Source organism: Carettochelys insculpta, chromosome 8 (assembly GCF_033958435.1).
Source record: "Carettochelys insculpta isolate YL-2023 chromosome 8, ASM3395843v1, whole genome shotgun sequence".
Lineage (NCBI taxonomy): Eukaryota > Metazoa > Chordata > Testudines > Carettochelyidae > Carettochelys > Carettochelys insculpta.
Window position 1 is genome coordinate 36,990,097 of NC_134144.1, and position 20,880 is coordinate 37,010,976.

The window sequence follows — 20,880 nt, forward strand, 5'->3', positions numbered from 1 at the left end:
AATCTGCACTTCACTATGGAAACACACTTGATTTGCACCCCTGCTGCTATAACAGCCGGCATAATATTGTCATCATTACCCGCTAGTTTATAATGGAAAATGTATGAGATGGGTAAATTGCACCCTCTACTGTCATTACAAGCCTGATGAACATCCTTACCAAGAGAGAGCCATATAAGATGTATGAGATTATAGCTTCATGCAATCGTTGGCCACGCTTCAGCAGGCCTTTGACAAGATCTGTGACAGAACCTCCATTACACAGCTGTGAAGAGAATGTGGGAGAAAAAAAAAAAGAAACAAAAACACAAGACCTCTGTTACTCAACAGACTTGTTTAGGTTGTGGATTCCTACTCTGCAAGTCTGCAACATAGCACAAATCCCAGAACAGCTAGATTTCCACCTATAATTATTTAAGTTGTCATCCCTTGTCACGGAGCATATTTTATGAACAATCTTGACCATAAATCACAGTACTTGTGTCGGAGGGGAGGAAAGCAGCAGTCAGAGATTGCAAAATTTAACAAAAAGTGAAATATTAAAACAGCAAGACTATTTTTATAAAACCAGAATCAACAGATCCACTTTAATTTATTTGAGTATTTTCACAATAACAAGTACATGGTCTTTTTGAAAAAGTGCCTTTGTGTGGAGAAAAGGCCAGAAAAGACAAGATGGATGCACTTGATAACTGGAAGACAACAAATTACAGTCATTTCAAACCTTCACTCCATCAATGCTCCTGCTGGCAGGCAATATAAAATAGACAGCAGCCATATCTCTATACTCAGGCTTGATGGCATGCTCTGCCAACAGCTGAGATTAAACATTCTGATCCAGAAAAGCACAGCTTCTTGCAAGCACTTTCCATTAATGGGCTGCCATACATCAAAGGAGGAGGAGGAGAAAAAGTAAAATTAGAACCTTTGTAAATGTGTTTTCACCCACATCATTAGCTCATCATCCATGCCCTTCTAGCAGCTGTTTCCCTCACATCCTCCTGATCTCTCCCACTTTGTCCTTTTCTTACTTTCATATTTACAACAACTGTCAGACACTTTAAATTAAAAGGAGCATGGTTCAAAAGGGTGGTGCTTGGGTTTGTTTTGTTCTTTTGGGGGTGGGTTTGTTTGTTTTTTGGAGGAGAGGGGATAGTTGTATTTGTTCTTCTAGAGTCTCCTCTTACTTTTGCAGAGCAAAACAAAAAGCAGTTATGTAGCACTTTAAAGAATAGCAAAATGGTTGATTAGGTGAGCTTTCGTGGGACAGACCCACTTCTTCAGACCATAGCCAGACCAAAACAGACTCAATATTTAAGGCACAGAGAACCAAAAACAGTAAGCAAGGAGGACAAATCAGAAAAAGATAATCAAGGTGAGCAAATCAGAGAGTGGAGGGGTTGGGGGCGGGGGGGGAAGGTCAAGAATTAGATTGAGCCAAGTATGCAGACAAGCCCCTATAGTGACTCAGAAAGTTCCCATCATGATTTAAACCATGTGTTAATGTGCCGAATTTGAATATAAAAGCCAGCTCGGCCGTTTCCCTTTCCAAAACGGTGCAATAATTCCTTTTCAGTAACACACATACCTTTAGGTCATTGACAGAATGCCCCATTCCATTAAAATGTTGACTAACTGGTTTTTGGATCTGGAGTGTTTTGATGTCTGTTTTGTGCCCGTTGACCCTTTGTCTAAGGGAGTTAGAAGTCTGTCCAATATACAAAGCATCTGGGCATTGTTGGCACATGATGGCCTATATGGTGTCAGTAGAGGAGCATGAGAAAGTGCCCGTGATTCTGTGAGTAACCTGGTTAGGTCCAGTGATGGTATTTCCAGAGAAGCTATGTGGACAAAGCTGGCAGCGGGCTTTGTTGCAGGGAAAGGTTCCAGGACTGGTATTCCTGGGGTATAGACTGTGGCTGTTAGTGAGGATCCTCATGAGGTTGGGAGGTTGTCTGTAGGAGAGAACAGGCATGTCACCCAGGGCCTTCTGGAGTGTGGCATCCTGATTAAGGATAGATTGTAGGTCTTTAATAATTCGTTGCAGTGGTCTGAGTTGGGGGCTGTAGGTGATGACCAGTGGTGTTCTGTTCTTGGCTTTTTTGGGCCGATCTTGGAGTAGCTGGTCTCTGGGTATTCGTCTGGCCCTGTCGATTTGTTTTTTTACTTCTGCTGGTGGGTAATTCAGGTTTATGAATATTTGGTAAAGTTCTTGTAGTTTTTGGTCTCTGTCAGTTGGATCAGAGCAAATGCTATTGTACCTAAGAGCTTGACTGTAAACAATGGATCTAGTCACGTGTGCAGGATGGAAACTAGAAGGGTGTAGATAAGTATAGCGATCAGTAGGTTTTCGGTACAGTGTGGTACTGATCAGGCCATCCTTGATTAGTACTGTAGTGTCCAGGAAATGTATCTCTTGCATGTTGTAATTGAGGCATAAGTTGATGGTGGGGTGTAGATTGTTAAAGTCTCTGTGGAATTCCTCTAGAGCCTCTGTACCATGGGTCCAAATCATAAAGATGTCATCAATGTATCTTAAGTAGAGGAGTGGTAATAGGGGACAAGAGCTGAGGAATCGTTGTTCCAGGTCAGCCATAAATATATTAGCATATTGTGGGACCATGCGGGTGCCCATAGCAGTTCCACTAATCTGGAGGTATAAATTATCCCCAAAACGGAAATGATTGTGTGTGAGAACAAAGTTACAGAGGTCAGACACCAGATTGGCTGTGGTGGTCTTTCTACACTACACCAAGCTTTCCGGTCATGTGAAAATCATATATCTATATCAACAGGACGCTAGAATTCAGATCTAAGTTCCCTTTGCAGTTCTAGTATTCAGTCTAAAAGGTCTAAAAATAAAATCAAACAAATGGCATGAAATCAAATATTTTAATTCTCCTTTGAAATCTGTTAGTCTCTCTCTCGTCTCTCTGTTTTTTTTCCTTTAATCCCTAAATTTTGTCAGTCTCATATCAGTCTCTCTACACTCTAATTTGTTACGTGCTAGGGAAGGTATGGATATTTTTCACCACACATTGTCACCAGTGCAATAGAACTAAAAACATCTATTAGAATTCTAAACTTTTCTACACATGAAAAGGGCATTATGCTAGGTATTTCAGCCCCAGAACACATGGGCTTCCTTTATGCAAATAAACTACTGAAGCAATATTTCAACTGTGGTTGATACAAGAGCTTGCCTTTTGTTTTCAACTTGGTAGCTTGTTACATTCAGTTGGAAGGAAGTTCTGAAGCCACTGTCACATATCAAAAGCATTTATAGATCAGTTAAACCTGTAAGTGGAAGGGAGGTGTGCTTACTTCCATATGTTTAGTTATTTGCCTGGGGGGACATCAACTGTACGTACATAGTCTTTATTATCTTTACTGTACTCAATGAGTACTAATGAGGTGTGTTCTCTTAATTTTAGTCACTTTTTTTTTTTATTAAAAACTAAAGCCAAATAGAGAAGTAATCTCAAAGGACTGATAATGAGATATGAAGTCTTTAAGCTCTAAGTCATCACTTCAGACTCAATCCAAGTGGATTGAAAATGAAACTGCTGCAAGACAATTTTCCAGTTCCATTCTCTCAGCCCACATTTGCAATAGGTGCCAGGTTTGACAAATATTGTGTGGTACACTTCACCATGAAGTCATCTTTTGGATTGTCTAATGAGTCCTCGACTTCTCAGCACCTAACACAGATGTTTTCTCCAGTATGGAACATCTATTTGCCTTCAAGTAAGAAAAATATCTTCTGTTCCTATAAAGCAATAAAGTGCTGGTCCCAAACCCCTATATGTAGGGCTAGCTACTGAAGAAATACTGAGTGTGGTTAGCTAAGTTTTGTTTTTCCGAAGGGTACATCTGCAAACATTTCTCACAGCCAGATTGCTCAATATCCCCAACGCAGAACCCCAAAATTCTGAAGTTTGGCGCTCAGTACAGAACACCAAGAATCACCATTTATTTTTATTGTTTTGTTCACTTCTAAAGGGGAGCACCTCACCCTCAAAATTGGTTTGAAGTAACTTTTATTATCATCAGACTCTCTTACCTCAAGAACAAGCCAGAGCTGTCCTCCCATGTATTGATCTGGTTTGTAAAACAGTCCATAAAACTTAACAACATTGGGATGATTGGGAAGAAACTGTAAAATATTATATTCCGCTTCAATTTCCTCATCCACATCCTAAGGGGTAAACACAAACAAACGTGATGTATAAATACATAATAACTCAGTACAACACATAAGTAAATATTCATGGGCAAAAGGAAGCACTTAACATATTATTTTATACAGCAAAATATATTTATTGTGATGCACTGAAAACAGTCTTATCAATTAATAAAATCTAGTCAAAAATCAAATCACATCACGATCATCTTGTTACAAATGAAGTGTGAACTCCAAGTTCAGTCAGTAATTTTGCCTCAAAGATACTCTTCATGCATAATCCACTACAACTACAAAAGTAAAAATGGGTGCTTAGCTTGGCTCACTTATCTAAATGGAAAATTCGCATACATCTTTTCTAATCTCTTTCTTAAATCTGAATTTCTGATGGCTGAACTAATGTAAATACAAATACCTGGATCCTAGCTTCATTTTCTTCTCTTCAAGGTAATCAAATTAACCTAGTTACAAAGCAGCTCTAAATGCCATTAAATGGGACATGAACATAAATCCATACATCTTTAAAACAAGACATACAAATCCATAGTGAAAAATGTACACAACGGGAGCTATTAAAAAGAGCAAATGTAGGTTTTGATATAATAAGCAAATACAGATCATTTGTCTAAAGAGGAATTTTTGTGAAGATGAAATAGCAAACGACCAACTATGTTGCACAATAATCCACATGAGTCTCAGTTCAGCAAAGCAGTTGAGCACATGCTCAAGTGTATTCACAGGTCCATATGCAACCACACCTGCCCATATCTGGTTTCTCTCTCTTCTTCCCTGGTGCATTGTGCAGGGAGAGCCTGCAGGGCTTGATGGGGGAACCTGGGCAGTGTAGTTCCTTGGACAGCCCCCTGCCTGGATACCTGGCTGTGGAGCAGGGGAGGGACTACCTTTCTCAGCGTGCCCTCGGCTGTTAGGAACGGGAAAGGAGGGGGACAAGGGAATATTGTTTTTCATTTACCATATTACAACAGGATCCCAGAAGGTAATTTCTATATAACCTTTATTACTGTATAAATCTTTATTATGTCATAACAAAATCATTTTAGCACTGTTTCCACTCAAATTTTTCATTAACCTCTCTTAGGCACATTCATTGCATGATTACTTTGAACTCCTTTATATTTAAAAAAATTGCAGTCCACATTTACACAGAAAGCACACACACAGAAATTCTTGCATACAGGCCTGATTCAGCACAGTCTTGGACATTTACAGGATTTGAGCATGTGACTCAAAGTTAAGCATGTGCTTAAGAAATTTGCTGGATATGGATAACTTGCAGTATCACGACCCTCAGGATTTATTCCTTTTCTCACATAACACTTAGTACATTCTTCTGACTCATGCTGTCCAAGGGATAAACAAGTTGTATTTTTATAAATAAAAATGGGGCGACTTCCCTCAGTAGGAATTTTAATCTCAGAGTCCCAGTGAAATCCCAATGTGCATATTGAAATCCTGCCGCTTCTGTTGAACACTTTATTTGTCACATACAAAGGTGAAGGTGGTGCGACCTAGTGGTCAGAGCAGGAGCCTGGCCTCCTGGTCAGAGCAGAATGAGAAGGTAGAACTGGAGCTGCAGTCAGGAGGCAAGTGAATGGCTAGCACCAGGAATCAGACACCCCGGGCAGAGCCGAAGCATTGTTAGGTGACAAGTCCATGGGTAGAGCCAGGAGCTATGCATCAGGGTTTCAGAGGCAGGCAGGAATTAGGGATGGAATGAAGCAGGTGAGGAGTAGAGCAAGGGCAGAACAGAACGCAGGCCTGGAGCAGCTGTGGGCATGGAATGCATTGAGCAACCACTGAGATTCTGTTGCCACCATGCTTACATAGGGATCTGTTGGACTTTCTGTCCAATCAGAGGGTATAATCACTTCGTAAGGCTTTACTAGGTCCACTCCAGCTAACTGGGTTGCTAGGTGACCACACCCAGGGCCAGCTGAGTTTCTGACAGCATATCCTCCACTGTGGGCTCCTTTTAGAGTCTCATGGCCCCTATTTTTTTTAATCACGGTGTCTTGGGTGAAATTCCCTCAGGAGATAAGAAATGGGAACATTTTCTTCTGACTCCCAAAATCACTCCTCTGGCCTTCCAGTCTTTCAGATATTGGAGCTTCCTCCTAATTTAGTGAGGCGCAAGGGTTTATTTGCTCAGTGATTCAAAAAAGACCCAAATACTGATGGTCAAGCTTGATCAAAGGATGGTCTGTTCTTGACAGGCTCCCAGTTCAGACCCAAACCTTATTCCTTACCACAAGGTTAGGGGCAGCTTATTGCTTTCAGTCCATGTCATGCTTATATATTTCTTTGCTGGCAAGTGCTCCTTGAGTTTCTGGTGTGTTTTCTGAACCATGTCCTCCAGGAGAGCAGAACCTTTGGGCAGGTCTGGATGGAATCAGAGATGAAAACCAAAGCTGGCAAAGGATGGGGTGTGTTTGGTGGAAGTGTGGGTTGAACTGAGGTACACAAACTCAGTCAAACAATAGTGGAAGCCAATCATCCTGACAGAAACTCAGAAAAAACAGCAGAGACATTGCTCTAGGATTTGACGGTCTCTTTCAGTTTCATCATTAGTCTGTGGATGGGAGACTGTCTAAGTGAGGAATTTGGTGCTGGAAAGGTAAAGAAATTCCTGCCAGAATCACAAAATAAATTGAGGGTCTAAGTCCAAAATGGTGCATGTCAGTATGCCATGGTACTTAAAGATAATCTCTAGGAAAGTTTGTGCCATTTCGTGGGAAGCTGACAGTGCAGCAGGGAATAAAATGGGCCATTTTGGTGATTTGGGATAACAAGTGCCATTGGGAGCACAACAACTCCCGTATGAAGTCCCCTGAGAGGGTGGACCAGGGAAATGAAGGTTTGAGGATAGGCTGAAGGAGGCACAATGGGGTGCACACAGCTTCTTCACACAGGCACAGCAGCTGCAGGACCTCGCATAGGATTGACTACCAGGAGTAACTAGTGATCGGTTTCCAAGTTTCACGTTAACTGAAATGTCCTGCCATGGGTGAGTCATGGCACAACCTTAGCTTGTGAACGTGGGAACTAGATAGTAATCATCTGGTGACCAGGGAGGACTCCACAGACAAATTGAGAGTATTTAAGGAGAGCATGGGGGATTTCTGTTCCACTTCACAGTACTCGTTCTTGCAGAGTAAGGCATTTGTCTTCTCATTCTTACACATAGGAAAGTACATCAGCATAAAGTCAAACTGGAACACGAAAGTGGACCAGTGAATCTGACATTGGTGGAATCGCCATGTTTCCGGTAAAATGCTCCAAATTCTTGTGGTCTGTTTACACTTGGGCAAGGACATGGTCTCCCTGAAGGAGGTGGTACAACTCCTCAAAAGCAGCCTTGATGACCGCGATATCTAGTCCCATACATCATCTCTTACCTGGAGAGAGTTTCCAAAAGAAGGGATGAAGCAACTGGTTAGAGGACCATACCTATTACAAAATCCAAGGCATTTGTTTCAACTATGACAGACTTTGTAGATTTTAGATGGATTAAAATGAGGATCAAAATAATCATTTTTTTTCAAGTGGTTGAATTTTGCCTTCATGCCAGGGGATCAGGTAACCTTAACTCCCTTCTTCAGGAGGGACATTGTGGAGACTACCAAGTCAATGAATCCTTGAACGAACCGCTGGTATAAATTCGTGAATCTTAGAAACCACTGCATTCCACACATATTTAAGGGTGCTTTCCACTTGTTCATGGCTGCAACTTTTTGGGGATTTTGGCAAAGTCCCTTATCAGCCCCTGTGGGTCCTTGCACTTCATGGCAGTTTCCTCTGTTGTGCCTCAGAGACTCACGGAGATCCCTTGCCTGCCCAGGCCTTTCCAGAGGTCACAGTCTCCGCTTAGCGAGCCATCCTCATCATAGGCAAGTCCCAACTGGTGAGGACAGGGCCAGTCCCCTTGCAGGCCCATGCCTGTTGCAATGTAGTAACCCTCTGGGGAAGGGTGGGGAGAGTCCAGACCCACCCTCTACCCTGGACTCCAACCCAGGGTCCCTACAAGGTCAGGTGGCTGCTGACAGGGCCTTCTCCCCTGCCCCAATGTAGCAACCTACCCCTGGGCCACTTCGCCCACCGCTTCCCTGTATTACCTCTTGCGTGCACCTTCCAAAACCTTCCCCCTGCAACCAGCTAGGGGAAACCTTTTATAGGGAGTGCAGGGCCTCAGCTAGCCAATGACTGCTGACTGTGGTTACTAGTTAATGAGGTCCCCAGCTGTCTACCTTAATTGGGAAACAGAAAAGCATTCCCCCACCAGCCCATATTCCTGCCTTCTTGTAGGATTCTGTAGCCCCCAGGCAGCAGTCTGTCACAGGATCCATAGCACATCCTTCTGGAGACATGACTCAGGTTAGGTCTATACTACTGTGGAAGATTGACTCACTCAGGGTCAATCTTCCGGGGTTTTGTTTCATGCATGTGTGAAACTGCACTTTCCAGAGTCAAAGTTGACCCTGGAACTACTCGCAAGTGCTGAGAATTAAGGAAGATTCACAGGAGAAAGGCTCCCATGGACCTTCTTCCATATAGACAGCCATTGACATCAACTGCTGTAAGTAGATTTTAGCTATGCAATTGGTGTAGTTAAAATTGTGTGTCAGTGGTTGACTTCTATGTCTAATATAGACATAGCCTGAGCCCAGAAACTCCAGGATATCCTTGTCAAATTCACTCTTACTGTGCTTCACATAAAGTTGATTTGATGAAGCCAATCAAGAATGGTGTACACCTGGTGATCACAGAATTCTTGGGTTTTTTTGAAAAAATAAGAATATTGTCTAAGTAGATGATCACAAATTAATTAAGAATATATTTGAAGACATTAGGCATGAAATACTGGAGAGTTGAAAAGGTATTAACAGATCAAAACAGTTTAACCAAATATTCAAACTGGCCAGAGCTACTTCAAAACACTTTCTTCCATTCTGCCCCCTGTTGACCTCTCACCAAGTTGTATGCTCCATGCAGGTCTATGCTGGTGAAGACCCAAGTCAAATGGATTGTTTCCTGGAGATAGTTTACAAAAGGAATAGGATATTGATTATTAACAGTGATCATTTTAGGGCTGGATAAGTGATGTAAGGTCAGAGGGAGTCATTCTTCTTAGCCATAAAATTGATGTGCGTTCCCATGGAAGAAGTCAAACTGTGAATCCATTTCACAGATTTTCTTCAAGATAGTCATGGATGGCCTGTGGCTCAGGTTCAGACAAGGAAAAATGCATCCAAAAGGAACTTTGTTTGAAGACTGATTGGGTAACTGTGGCAAGGAGACAGGATATGCTCCTCCTTTTTTCTAACTACTTTGGCATATTCTAGGTATCTGTCAGGAATTTCAGGCACTGCTGTTAAATCTTCAGACAAGCCAGTGGTTAGAACCAGGAGTTAGGGATTCAGAGGTTGGCAGGACTGGAGAGGAGCAAGTAAGGAAAGGAAGCAAATCTGACACAGCTTCAGGTGTTGCTGGTGCAGCCAGGTTCAAATGTGGATCAGTTGGTTCTTCTACCCAGTCAGGGAGAACAATCACTTAATGAGGGTTTCATGGGCCCAGCTGAGGTCATTGGGTTGCTAGGCAACTACACCCAGCTGCGTTCCTTCAGTTCCTGCCTTGACTATTGTACACTATCACTGTCGACCATTAAAAAACTGATGCTTTCTATTCTACTGCTGGCAGCACTTCAGTGGAGGTATTCCACTGTCCATTACTGGATGAAGGCATGCGTTTGTCTAGATTTTACAGTGATATGACATCCTTTATGATGAGCAGCACTATATAAATGTAACATATTACCATTAGTACACAGGAGATGCCACTGTGCAACCTAATAATGCTCATAGTCCAACTTTTTCAATCTTGTATACCTAAAATCTGTACCAATGAACTGCTCAGGTGCATTGCCACCTATCAAGTTGAGCATGAATGCTGATTTTGAGTAATACATAAGGCTATGCAGATGCTAAGCAACTTTCATTCCTACTGACATCAGAAGTCTTTGAGTGAAAGTGCTCATAACTAGAATTGGCTGAAAGCCACAAAACAAGATGCAATTGCCAAGTGGCTGTTTGAGTCAGCCAGATTCATGCCTCTCATTCTTTTGATGATGTTTAGGTGCTGCCTGCTCATAATACAGACACACTCATTTGTATGGGAACAAGCATATTCACTGCTGTTGAACTTCTGTAGTCCCTCACTCTGGTCCAGCAACATCTGTGGTCCAGTATGATTTTAGTTAGCTGGATGTCCACTTACCATGAGTGTCTCCAAGTTTCCCCCAGTTCTATAAAGTTCATTCACAACCACCAGCACGGACTCTCAGTGTTCTGTGCTATTACTTAACTCTAATTTATTCCTAAATGATTTATAAGAGCACAGTAACCAGTGGAAGTGTTGGTAGTGCTGATAGACAATATTGATCTCCTGTGGTTCAGCAAATTCTGTGGTTCAGCACCGGTCAGGTCCCAAGTTTCAAACTGTACTTAGTTACCATCCGCTGTTGGTCATTTTCATTTTTATATGCTGCCGCTTCAAAAGTTTGTCATCCAATCTCAGAGCAGAAACAATGCCAAATTACTTAATTGACCGGTCATTCAGTGAGATTAGTTTGAATGAACAATTTTTCTAACAACTCATTGGCTGAAATTTATTTGCATAATATAAGGTGAATATTTGTGAATAACAGCTAACCATAAAATTCTCTCCAATCATGAATGGTTATCAAATAGAAAAAAGGCAAAATTAATTATTCTAAACAGAAAACTCAGTCTGCTCGGCACAGATTTAGCCTCTTATAGGACTGTGTTCTAAATTATACAGAAGAGCCTTACAAAAGGGTCATTATGAAGCAGGATGGAGGTCTGAATCAGGTTTTTTTCCTTCCAAGTAGCTCATTCCTGCTCATCATCTGTTTAACAGTTCCCTTTTGTATATTTTCAGTTTGCCTAAAACTTTGGGTCAGAGCATAAAGCCTGTTTGACAGTAAATCCTTTTAATTGTAACAATAAAGTTATGATTAAAACAGAATTATAATCTTTTACTTACACTGATTGGATCCAGAATTTTTACTGCTGCCAGACTCCCGTCTGTCTTATTGGCAACCTTATAGACTTTACCATAAGTGCCTTTTCCAATGGTCTCTATAATTTCCCAGGTATCTGAGGGATCAGCTAATGATGCCAGTCCAATCATATTGGGATTATATTGAAATAATCCATATATTGGTGTCCTGAAAAACAAAGTTTGTTGTGAAAAATGATTGTATATCTTTGAATGCTATGGGATTTCTTTAAACTATATTTTATTCATTTATTTATTTATTTAAACAGGTAGGTGAGGAAACAGATTGAGCAAAGAACATGGAACAGAATGGAAATAATATGATACTACAGATGGCTTCTTACTGCCCCATCTGCTAGCCATGGAGCACTGAACGAGCAGATTCAAATCAGAACCCAGAACCTCACTAGTGGATAAATAAATACAGCCCTATTGAACATTTCTCCTTCCCAATCTTCAACTTTGCAGATGGGAGCATTCTGCGCCTGTTGCCATAAAAGACAATGGTGAGCTCTGATCCCTTCTCTAGCATTTGGACCAAATGACTCTCAAGGGACTGTATGCAGGAGAGGGATTTTTTGTGAGCAGGGTAGGGGAAGGTGTCCTTCCGTGGAACCTGAAAAGAGAAGAGTCAGGGACTCCTGGAGGGAAAACTGGAGAGAAATTGAGGAAAAAATGGATAAAAAAGGACATGTTCACTGGTTATTAGGATCCTGAGCATGATTCAGGGCACAGCTATTTTTAAAATCTCCAGATACCAAATCGAACTGACTGAAATCTGATCACTCTGGAAAGGAACTAACATCTAGCCAGAGAGGAAAGCCAGGAATGGGGAGCTCCAGTAGCCCACAGGACACAAGCTGGCAGGCTGAAGCAGTGAGTAAACAGTGCTAGTAATCAGGGAGACCAAGCCATTAGAACCAACTGCCTGCCTTATCATAACAATAGCGGTACTGGGCCACTTTACTACTGGTGGAAGTTGGTTCATCTCCATTGACTTCTGCAGACTCATGCTCACTTACTATAGTTTGAATTTCATCCATATTTTTATTGTGTAAACAGCATCCACCAATGTTCTTATTCTCACTAGTTGTATCAGGACTCATGGGAACATTGCAACTGGAAACAACAGTAAAATCGTGCCTCTCATATGAAGCCAAGGACATTCTGTCACAGTGTTTCTCAACCAGGGGTACGTGTTGCTCTTCCAGGGGGTACATCAACTCATCTAGATATTTGCCCAGTTTTAGAACAGGATACATAAAAACCACTAGTAAAGTCATACCATCTATAAGTTCATTCAGACTATGACTTGTTTCTACTGCTTCGTATGTCTTATGCTGAAATTTAAGTACAATATTTCTATTCCAGTTCATTTATTTAATAATAAGAAGGTAGAAACTCAGCAAGTTTTCAGAGTAGTCTCCTGTAATATTTTTACATGTTTTTGTAAGTAGATTTTAAGTGAGGTATAACCTGGTGGCGTGCAAAACAAATCTGACTCCTGAAAAGGTTACAGTAATCTGGAAAGTTTGACTGGCACTTGTTTCGAGACCTCATATTTACTTATGACCATGTTTCTGAACCAGTGGTATAAGTCTGGGGGTACAGATTTTTTTTTTTAAAGGAGTACTTTATTTTAAAAAAAGTTGAGAAACACCACTGAATCTTTCACAAAGCTGGAGACTTAGCTTGGACATGTGTGGTGGGTTTTAAAAGCCCAAAGCTAAAATTTATGTTTACTTTACAGCTTTTTTAAGTGTTTGGCCATTACACTAATTAAACACAACCCTATTATTTACAATACTTTGGTTCTCTGCGCAGGCTCAGAAAGTCCATGTTAACATTTCTGAAGCCCCAGCAATGTTCTGGACATTGTTCAAAGAACAAGTCCTTTCTCCAAAGTCTAATGGACACAAACAGAGAAATAGTTCATGTTAGGAAGCCTAAGTTAGCTTGAAGGTTTAAGGTAGGGGGCTTTGGATATGGTTACTGGCTCATTTATTCAAGGTGTAGAGTTTCCATATGTCCTGTTTGGGCCAGAACTGTCCCCTTTTTAAGGCTAAATAGCCCAACTGCAAATGGGACACATGCCCAGCCCTGTGAAAAAAGTGGGGCGCACCCATCTATGGGGTGTGGAAGAACATACAGGAGCAGCAGAGCTCAGGCTCAAAGTAGAACCCAATTCCAAATAAACCCAATTACGACTGACCTGCAAAACAAGCTGCACCATTTACCTGAAATACAATGTTCTTTGACTTATTTGCCCTTCCCTGTAAACTACATTTACTTACATAATAGTTCCAACTCCAGTCATGACAAGCTAGCAAAAGGATTCTTTACTTTGAAAGAACCATGAGGCTGACGGGAAATAATTATTGTGGACAAAGGGTAAGGAATGAATTGGGAACCCTTGAATGCACTCTTTTAAAAGATTTGTGTGATGTTATTATCTGATCAGGATAGAAAAGGCTTTTAGAGTAGACAGTTGAGCTCCATTTCTCTGTGGACAGAAATTCAGAGGTCATTGTGTTTAGCACAGTGATGAACATGAATTTGTAAATATTTTGCCTCAAAAGGATAAGGATAATATTGGAAATATTTAGAATTTAAAATAAAAATATACAAAAGCATGTATCTTTTGGTCTCCATTTATTGCAATGAACTTCTGTTTGTCTTTTTTCTAATTTCTTTTCCTGTATGACTAAGTTTTGTGAAGATAAGTGCTTCCAGGCAGGGACTGTCATTTACTATACATATATGAGTCTCCAAGAAAGGGGAGAGAACAAACTTCTACATGGACTAGGCCACTGACCTTGACCCTGAGAGTAATCGGGCCACAGAGGCTGACTGCCTTGAGGGGGGGTATCATTGGCTGGGCCACAGGGCTGGATTATCCCAGAGGCTGTGGCTGGACTGCAGGCTAAGCAAACAAGGAATACTGGCATGAGGCTGGTTCACAAGGGGGTAACCCCTTAGAAAAGGCACAAGGCTGGAGGCCCCATCACAGTATCACAAACTGTCTGGTTACTTTATTCAAATCTCAGGAAGAGCTCAGTGACAATAGCAGAAGTAGAACTCATTATCAAATTGAAAGGAGGATGTAAATAGAGTAGGGCTTTGGCAATATCAGGGCACTCTAACTCAATGCTCTCTGTTAACCACAGTTTTCAAAAAGGATTTTGAGGAAAGCTATCATGTTATCCCTTAAGACTGCATCATATGGGAAGCCAATACTGTATTAAACTTACTTTACCTCTTCTTTTGAACGAAGATTGACTGAATCTGATGCAGCTCCACAAATATAAAGGTGAGGGGTGCTTTTACTATGTTACTTGTTTTTCCCACCCCAGGAGGAGTGCTCCCAAATTAATGGATCTTTTTGCAAACCAATATCTTTCAGTCTCTAGAAATACATTATAAAATATAGAAGATTATATAAAAATAATATCCTAAATAATGCACCAAGTTAAAATCTTAGTGCGTATTAATGTAATAAATGACATTCAGTCAAAAACAGAATTTAAAAGAATATCCATATAACCCAGTGTGCATTACCATCTAAATTTCAAAGGTACAAAAAGTTCAATATGCTTGAAATCAGTTGTGTATCATCATTGTACTATCATTAACAAATCTGACACAGAGATGTAAAAAATTTTTAAAAAGAAATTGTACCCAGATTTTGCAAACTGGTTCTGTTTTCAAAGCAGGAATAAGGCTCCTTGCTTGTCCTGTTTAGTGTATCAGATTCCCATGCCTCAGACAGCAAGTGAGAGGACATGACATGAAAGATCAACAAACAAGGATAACAGAGTCCACAATAGTTGATTATGTTATTTTTACTATTGCCCCCACTGAAATTCAAATGTGGTGTATAACAACAGAGGCTCAGCTGTTGCTTTCCAATAGATGGTCATTATCTCATTTCAGGTAAAATGAGCCATCTGGTTTGCCAGAGCTCTGGAATTAGTATAAGGATCAGCTCCAGCCTAGTGGCTATGAGAGTCATGATGTACAGTACTAGGCCTATTTAAGTTGTGCCGTAGCTCATAGGAGACACAGCAGTGATTCCAGTACATACACTTACACCGTCAAATAGTAAATATTGTTATTGTTCCTTATGAACAATTCTGCATGAATTTAATGTCTGCATAACATTCTGGTTCTGCTTCTCTCACCACTTGTAACAGAGTAGGTTAAAGCCTCTCTTATGAAGAAGGAGGCTGCTTAGCCTTTTAGCACCTATTAAAACAATAGAACCATCAAAATACAATTTCCAAAAAATCAAACTTTCAGCATTTACAGTGAATTCAATGTCGGTTTTCACCTATATCTGAGTAGGCCCTAGAGATAAGGCTATACTCAGGTCTATTGAGGAAAAATCAACATGCTCAGCTATTGCTACATCAGCGTGCCTTCTGTCTCCTCCTGGTGTCCTTACACAGCCAGCCACTACACACGCAGTTGCTGTTAGTGGAACTAATGAGCCCTTGAAAGGCACAGGAAAATCAATAGTCAGAAAACCTCCTTCTGGCCTCTCTTGCTGAATGGGGCAAAACAAAGAGAATGTCAATATCTGGAAATTAAATGTTCAAAAGAACTCATCAAAGCACTAATCTATAGCTATTCTCATTTTGTCACCGACGAGATCACAGAATTTTGGACAGAGATTTCTCTTGAGGCTGAGGATCAGTCAGAAAGGGCGATGAAGTAAAAAAAAACCACCATGACCTCCATGGAACTCACACTGAGGTGAAGGAGAGGTAGGGAAAAAGAGAAAATAAATAGGGTAGGTACCCTTCTGAACAGCGTTATGAACCAGTGGAGTGAGGTAGTGGCAAGACAGACTGAAAACTAAGGATGAAAAAGAAATCGCTAGTCTTAATAGCCGCTTACAGGACAAACCTCACCTGAGTAACAAACTACTAAGTTACCAAAGTGCACGTAGGTCCCAAAGTGAGGAAAAGTGAGGTAGTTGATTAATGCATTCTCCCTCTGCACACAACTGTGCTTTTTATGTGCCCGCTTACTTGTCACCGTGCCTGTTTTCTCTGTCCACACAGAGCCCTCCGTGTATTAGCCCACAGACCCCTTGACCATTTCTCTTCCCTCTGTTCCCACCTTACTTATGAAAAGGATATGGTCACTTTCAAGAGGTAAATCCAGTAACGGGTGCACTTTGGGGTGGTCAGTAGGTGGGTCAAGGTGAGCTGTTTGCAGATTACAGTACCAAAATAAAGACCATGAAGAGTAGCTTCCTATTTTTAATCTTTTCTTAACCTGATCTCTAAGCTCCTGCTAGACTTCTGCTAAGGGCCAGAAAATCCATGATAGATGCACCTCCTCAGGGCATTATGAGAAGCTCAAAACAGATGAAAGCAGCGCAATAAAATTGTCAGACATAGCAATACTCTTATTGAGCCCAAACCAAAGCCTTACACCTGAACAATGTCAAACCTTGGAAAAATTGATTAATTCCAAATTTCATAGCTGGCCCCTAAATATCTGAATTAGTCTGAATCAAAACCAAGCTCTGGATAGAACAGAATTCCAGGGTAAATCCAGTTCTGAAGTCCATCTCCACCATTCATTTCCAGGTCCGAGGTGTCAGTCCTAAACTAGGTCATGAGTGAGTTGGATGTCTTTTTACCTAATATTTACCGAAGATTTAGTCCACATCACCAAATAAACATACATTTGGCACCATTTTTGTTTTGTAGTAAAGATAAATCTCCAGGACCAGCTAAGCAGAACAGATGAATATCTAGACTGAGATTCACTGGCAGAAAAATGTGAGAAAAATTATATATTTCTCTCCCTCGTGGTGCTTAACTGCAGCCAATAATATTAGATAAACATATATGTAGAGGAATAGAAAAAGAATGCTCAAATCACTTAAAGGATTCTACCCATAAAACAGTGTTCACAAGGTTAGACATGAACTGGAAAATTTACACAATTTCAAACCAAAACCAAGAAGTACTAGCAGCAATAAGAGAAAGTGAGCCCCACTGCTGAATGAAATAATACCTGTCCATTGAATGGCAATTCACATATGTCAATGAAATCCAAATGCCAGCCAAGTCATTCAGCTACTGAGAGCTGAAAGAAGGCAAGAAAAGCATTCAGTTAATTTGTAGCTCTGTTTTAGTGGTTTCCACCTCAGAGTCTGACTGTTGCACTTAAGACAGACCCACAAAATAATCTTCTACCATGGGTATTTTTCTCCATTAAAATTTTCATCAGGTGTATGAAAAATATGTAGGTCAGTGGTCAAAAATAGAATACTGCAGGAAAAAGAGAAAGTATGTGCTGTCAAGTCTTTAACAAAGATTTGTGGCAGCCAACTCTGTGCTTTAGAACGCTACAGCTGGCAAATGACTAACATTTTTTATTGCAAGAGAAACACCTATATTTTAACTTCTTCCTCGGAAGCACCAAGGAGGCCACAGCTGGAAAGAGAGAGAATGTTCAGTGCCCCTCCAAGCCCTGGCTGTCTCTCAGGTACTTGGCTGGCCGGTGCTTGCTTAGATGTTCCAAGTCCAGCTGATTAATGTATGTGGGATTTGTGACAGGTTGGATTAAAAATCCCCTTGAGACTGTCACCCAGCATGCTGATCATACCACTGAGCACTCCTACCTGCCTTCCGAGGTGCCCCATCACCTTGTACTGCTGGGCCAGGTGTTCCAGTGACCCCCACAGCAAAGGCACCAAATTGGGGTGTTTGCCCCCGCCCCAGCAAAGTAATGCAAACTGTGATAACAACAGGGAAGGCTCAGTTACAGGGACTTCTCAGCATCCAGAAGCACAGCCCCAAAGAGGACAAAAACCCGAAGTGAATCCATCTTACTCTGTATAAAAGTTTTACACCAACAAAGCGCATACATTTACTCTCTTTGTCAATGAAACAGAGATAAACACAGCTATTACCCCCTCATGCCCCAATAACAATTATTCACATTGGGTTTGATAACAAAAATGATGATATGAAGTATAAAAAGTAGGATTCAACTGACTGCAAGTGCAAACAGATAGATCAAAGGAAGTTACTAAGCAAAACTAAACAAAACATGCCAGCTAAGACCAACACACTAAGAGAGATTGTTACAAAACATACCTCCTCACCTTAGTCCTTATTTTTTTTTACAAGCCAGAGCTGATCTTTTCCTCTGACCTGAGCCCACAATGTTCCTCTACCCCTCTCATTACAATTCTCTTGTATCCTCTTAGGGTGGGGAGGCAGTTTCAAAAGCCAGCCAAAGACCATAATTCTATGCTTAAGTAGAATTTCTCCAGGGTGGGAATCCATTGTTCAATTCCCTCCTCTCCCCAGTCTAGAAAAATACCAAATTCAGGGTGGATTTCACCACCAGCTAGCATGGTCACGTGTCTTTGTAGGACAAAACACAGTTTAAGCTCACAGGAAAAACAAAGCCATTGCTTTGAGATCATAGTTTTAAGCAGTGGGCAATTAAGTTGCTTAAGTACCACTAATGACTTTCACTAGAAGACCTAGGTCAGGGGTCTGCAACCTGCAGCTCTGGAGCCACGTGTGGCTTTTTAAGGACTTCTTTGTGGCTTCCAATGCTGTAATTGGAAAGTAAAAACAAAAAACCCTCCTGATTATTTTTGATAAACAGTAAATGTTTAAAAGCCCAAAAATGAACAAGTCAGATCTAAACAGCAAATTATGTGTGATCTTGAAACTTTGGATAACTCTGCCTAGTGTCCTCCAGAGAGAAGGTTTGGGAATGAAAGTGAGGAAGAAAGTGATACAAACACACATTTAAAGTGTGAGGAAATAGAATATCTAAAAAAAGTTTCTGAATGTCCTATAGTAAAAACATATCACATTACAAATCACTATGTGTGCACTATTCTTAAAATAGGGGTTAGAAAACATATGGCTTAATGTTATTTATTAAGGACCTTCTCGTCTTCACATGCATTGTGGCTCTTGAATTATTGAGGTGTTACCAAATTGGAAAAAATGGCTCTTCTTGCTATTTTGGTTGCCGGCCCCTGCCCTAGGTTATTAAATGGGTTTTCACTTAATATTTCTAACTTTACGAGAATGATACACCCACAAAAACAGAATGTATACATTCAGAGGACTACAAGCTTGATAATGACAGGTTATTTGCCCTATTTTGCATAGTATTCAAATTATGTATATTCATATTCACAACATATTTCTATGAAAAATATGGGAGCACATCATCCCAGGATTAGGGAAGAAATTTTTCTCAGCTCAGGCTGGCAGTGACCTTGGGCAGTTTTGCCTTCCTCTGCAGCATGAGGGCGTAGGTCTCTTGCCCAGCTTATTCAGGTATATCTCAATTAATAATTTCCCTACCATTACAGGACCTCACACACTGGTACATCTCAGTCCCTCCTAATCTCAGCCTGTGGCACAGAATAATCTAGTCTCCTGTGAGCTGTAATGCTTTGGTCTAATTTCAGTTGTTGGATTTAGTGTGGGGGTACTTGGGGATGTTGGTGGCCTGGTCAGACAGATGGTCTTGTGGCCTTCTGGTCTTAAATTCTGTAGGTCTATGACTCATAACAGCTCTATTGTCTCCAGTCATGTGCCACTTAGGCACTGACTCCAAAATAGCAAAATGTTATTTCTTACAATGCTTGCAGTGCAGCAAAATAATAGGCCAAGTGCCCTAAATACTCTAGTGAAATGTTCTTCTCAAAATAAGAGACTATGGCTATGTTACACTTTAGCCAACATTTGCAGAAATTCAGCTGGTCTCCTGTGGCTTATACGTAAGTATCTGAAAAATCTGGTTTAACTGTCTGCTAAAGATACAGTTTTACAAGAATCAATTATTTCCACTCTCTCAGCTGATCCAAAACTTTCCCCTTAAATCACTAAGTATGATGGATTTTATTTTCCCATTTCCCTTACTCCATACTGTCACACAATAAGGGTCCACAAAACAGCCTCTGTTGATATAACCAAGTGGATTTGAGCCACACTCAATTTGTATCCCATCAAGGGTGCTCTTTAATTGACTTGTTAATAGCTGCAAGAAACTGCCTTCCCTATAGTTTTACCCATTACTTGCACTTTATTGTTATTGACTTTGTCAGAAACAAAGCCATTCACAACAGAAGTATGTAACAGCAACGAAGGGTCCTGTGGCACCTTATAGACTAACAGAAAAGTTGTGAGCATGAGCTTTCATGAGCACAGACTCACTTCATACAGATGCATCTGATAAAGTGAGTCTGTGCTCACGAAAGCTCATGCTCAAAACTATTCTGTTAGTCTATAAGGTGCCACAGGACCCTTCGTTGCTGTTACAGATCCAGACTAACACGGTTACCCCTCCGATACTTAACAGAAGTATGGCGTCTCAAATTTTTTTTAACACTCTAACAAGACAGCAAAAGCCCTACAAAAACCATAATAGTTCTGAAATAGAATTGGTAAGAATGTAACTTCAGAAAAGGAGGTCCCTTATTGTTGGAATAAAACTCTTCTGTCAGTTGGAAAACAAACCAGAACCCTTTTCTTAAACATCATAGAAAACGAAGACTAGGAAAGGTTCACATGTCCAGTTCAGACCTGAGCCCAATGACGTGC

The 20,880-nt window shown here is 40.8% G+C and overlaps 1 protein-coding gene across 1 annotated transcript in view; it reads right to left on the bottom strand.

Moving 5' to 3' along the window:
• The window catches only part of MYO3B (myosin IIIB), a 314,275-nt gene extending 302,841 nt beyond the window's left edge, over positions 1-11,434 (bottom strand). Inside the window, exons 1-3 of the mRNA XM_075001557.1 lie at positions 11,264-11,434; positions 4,064-4,198; positions 161-265 (exon numbers count right to left, since the gene is read on the bottom strand). Of these exons, the coding sequence (XP_074857658.1) occupies positions 161-265; positions 4,064-4,198; positions 11,264-11,410 (387 nt within the window). The 5' untranslated portion in view covers positions 11,411-11,434. The remainder of the gene's footprint in view (positions 1-160; positions 266-4,063; positions 4,199-11,263) is intronic.
• Between the last annotated feature and the right edge of the window lie 9,446 nt (positions 11,435-20,880).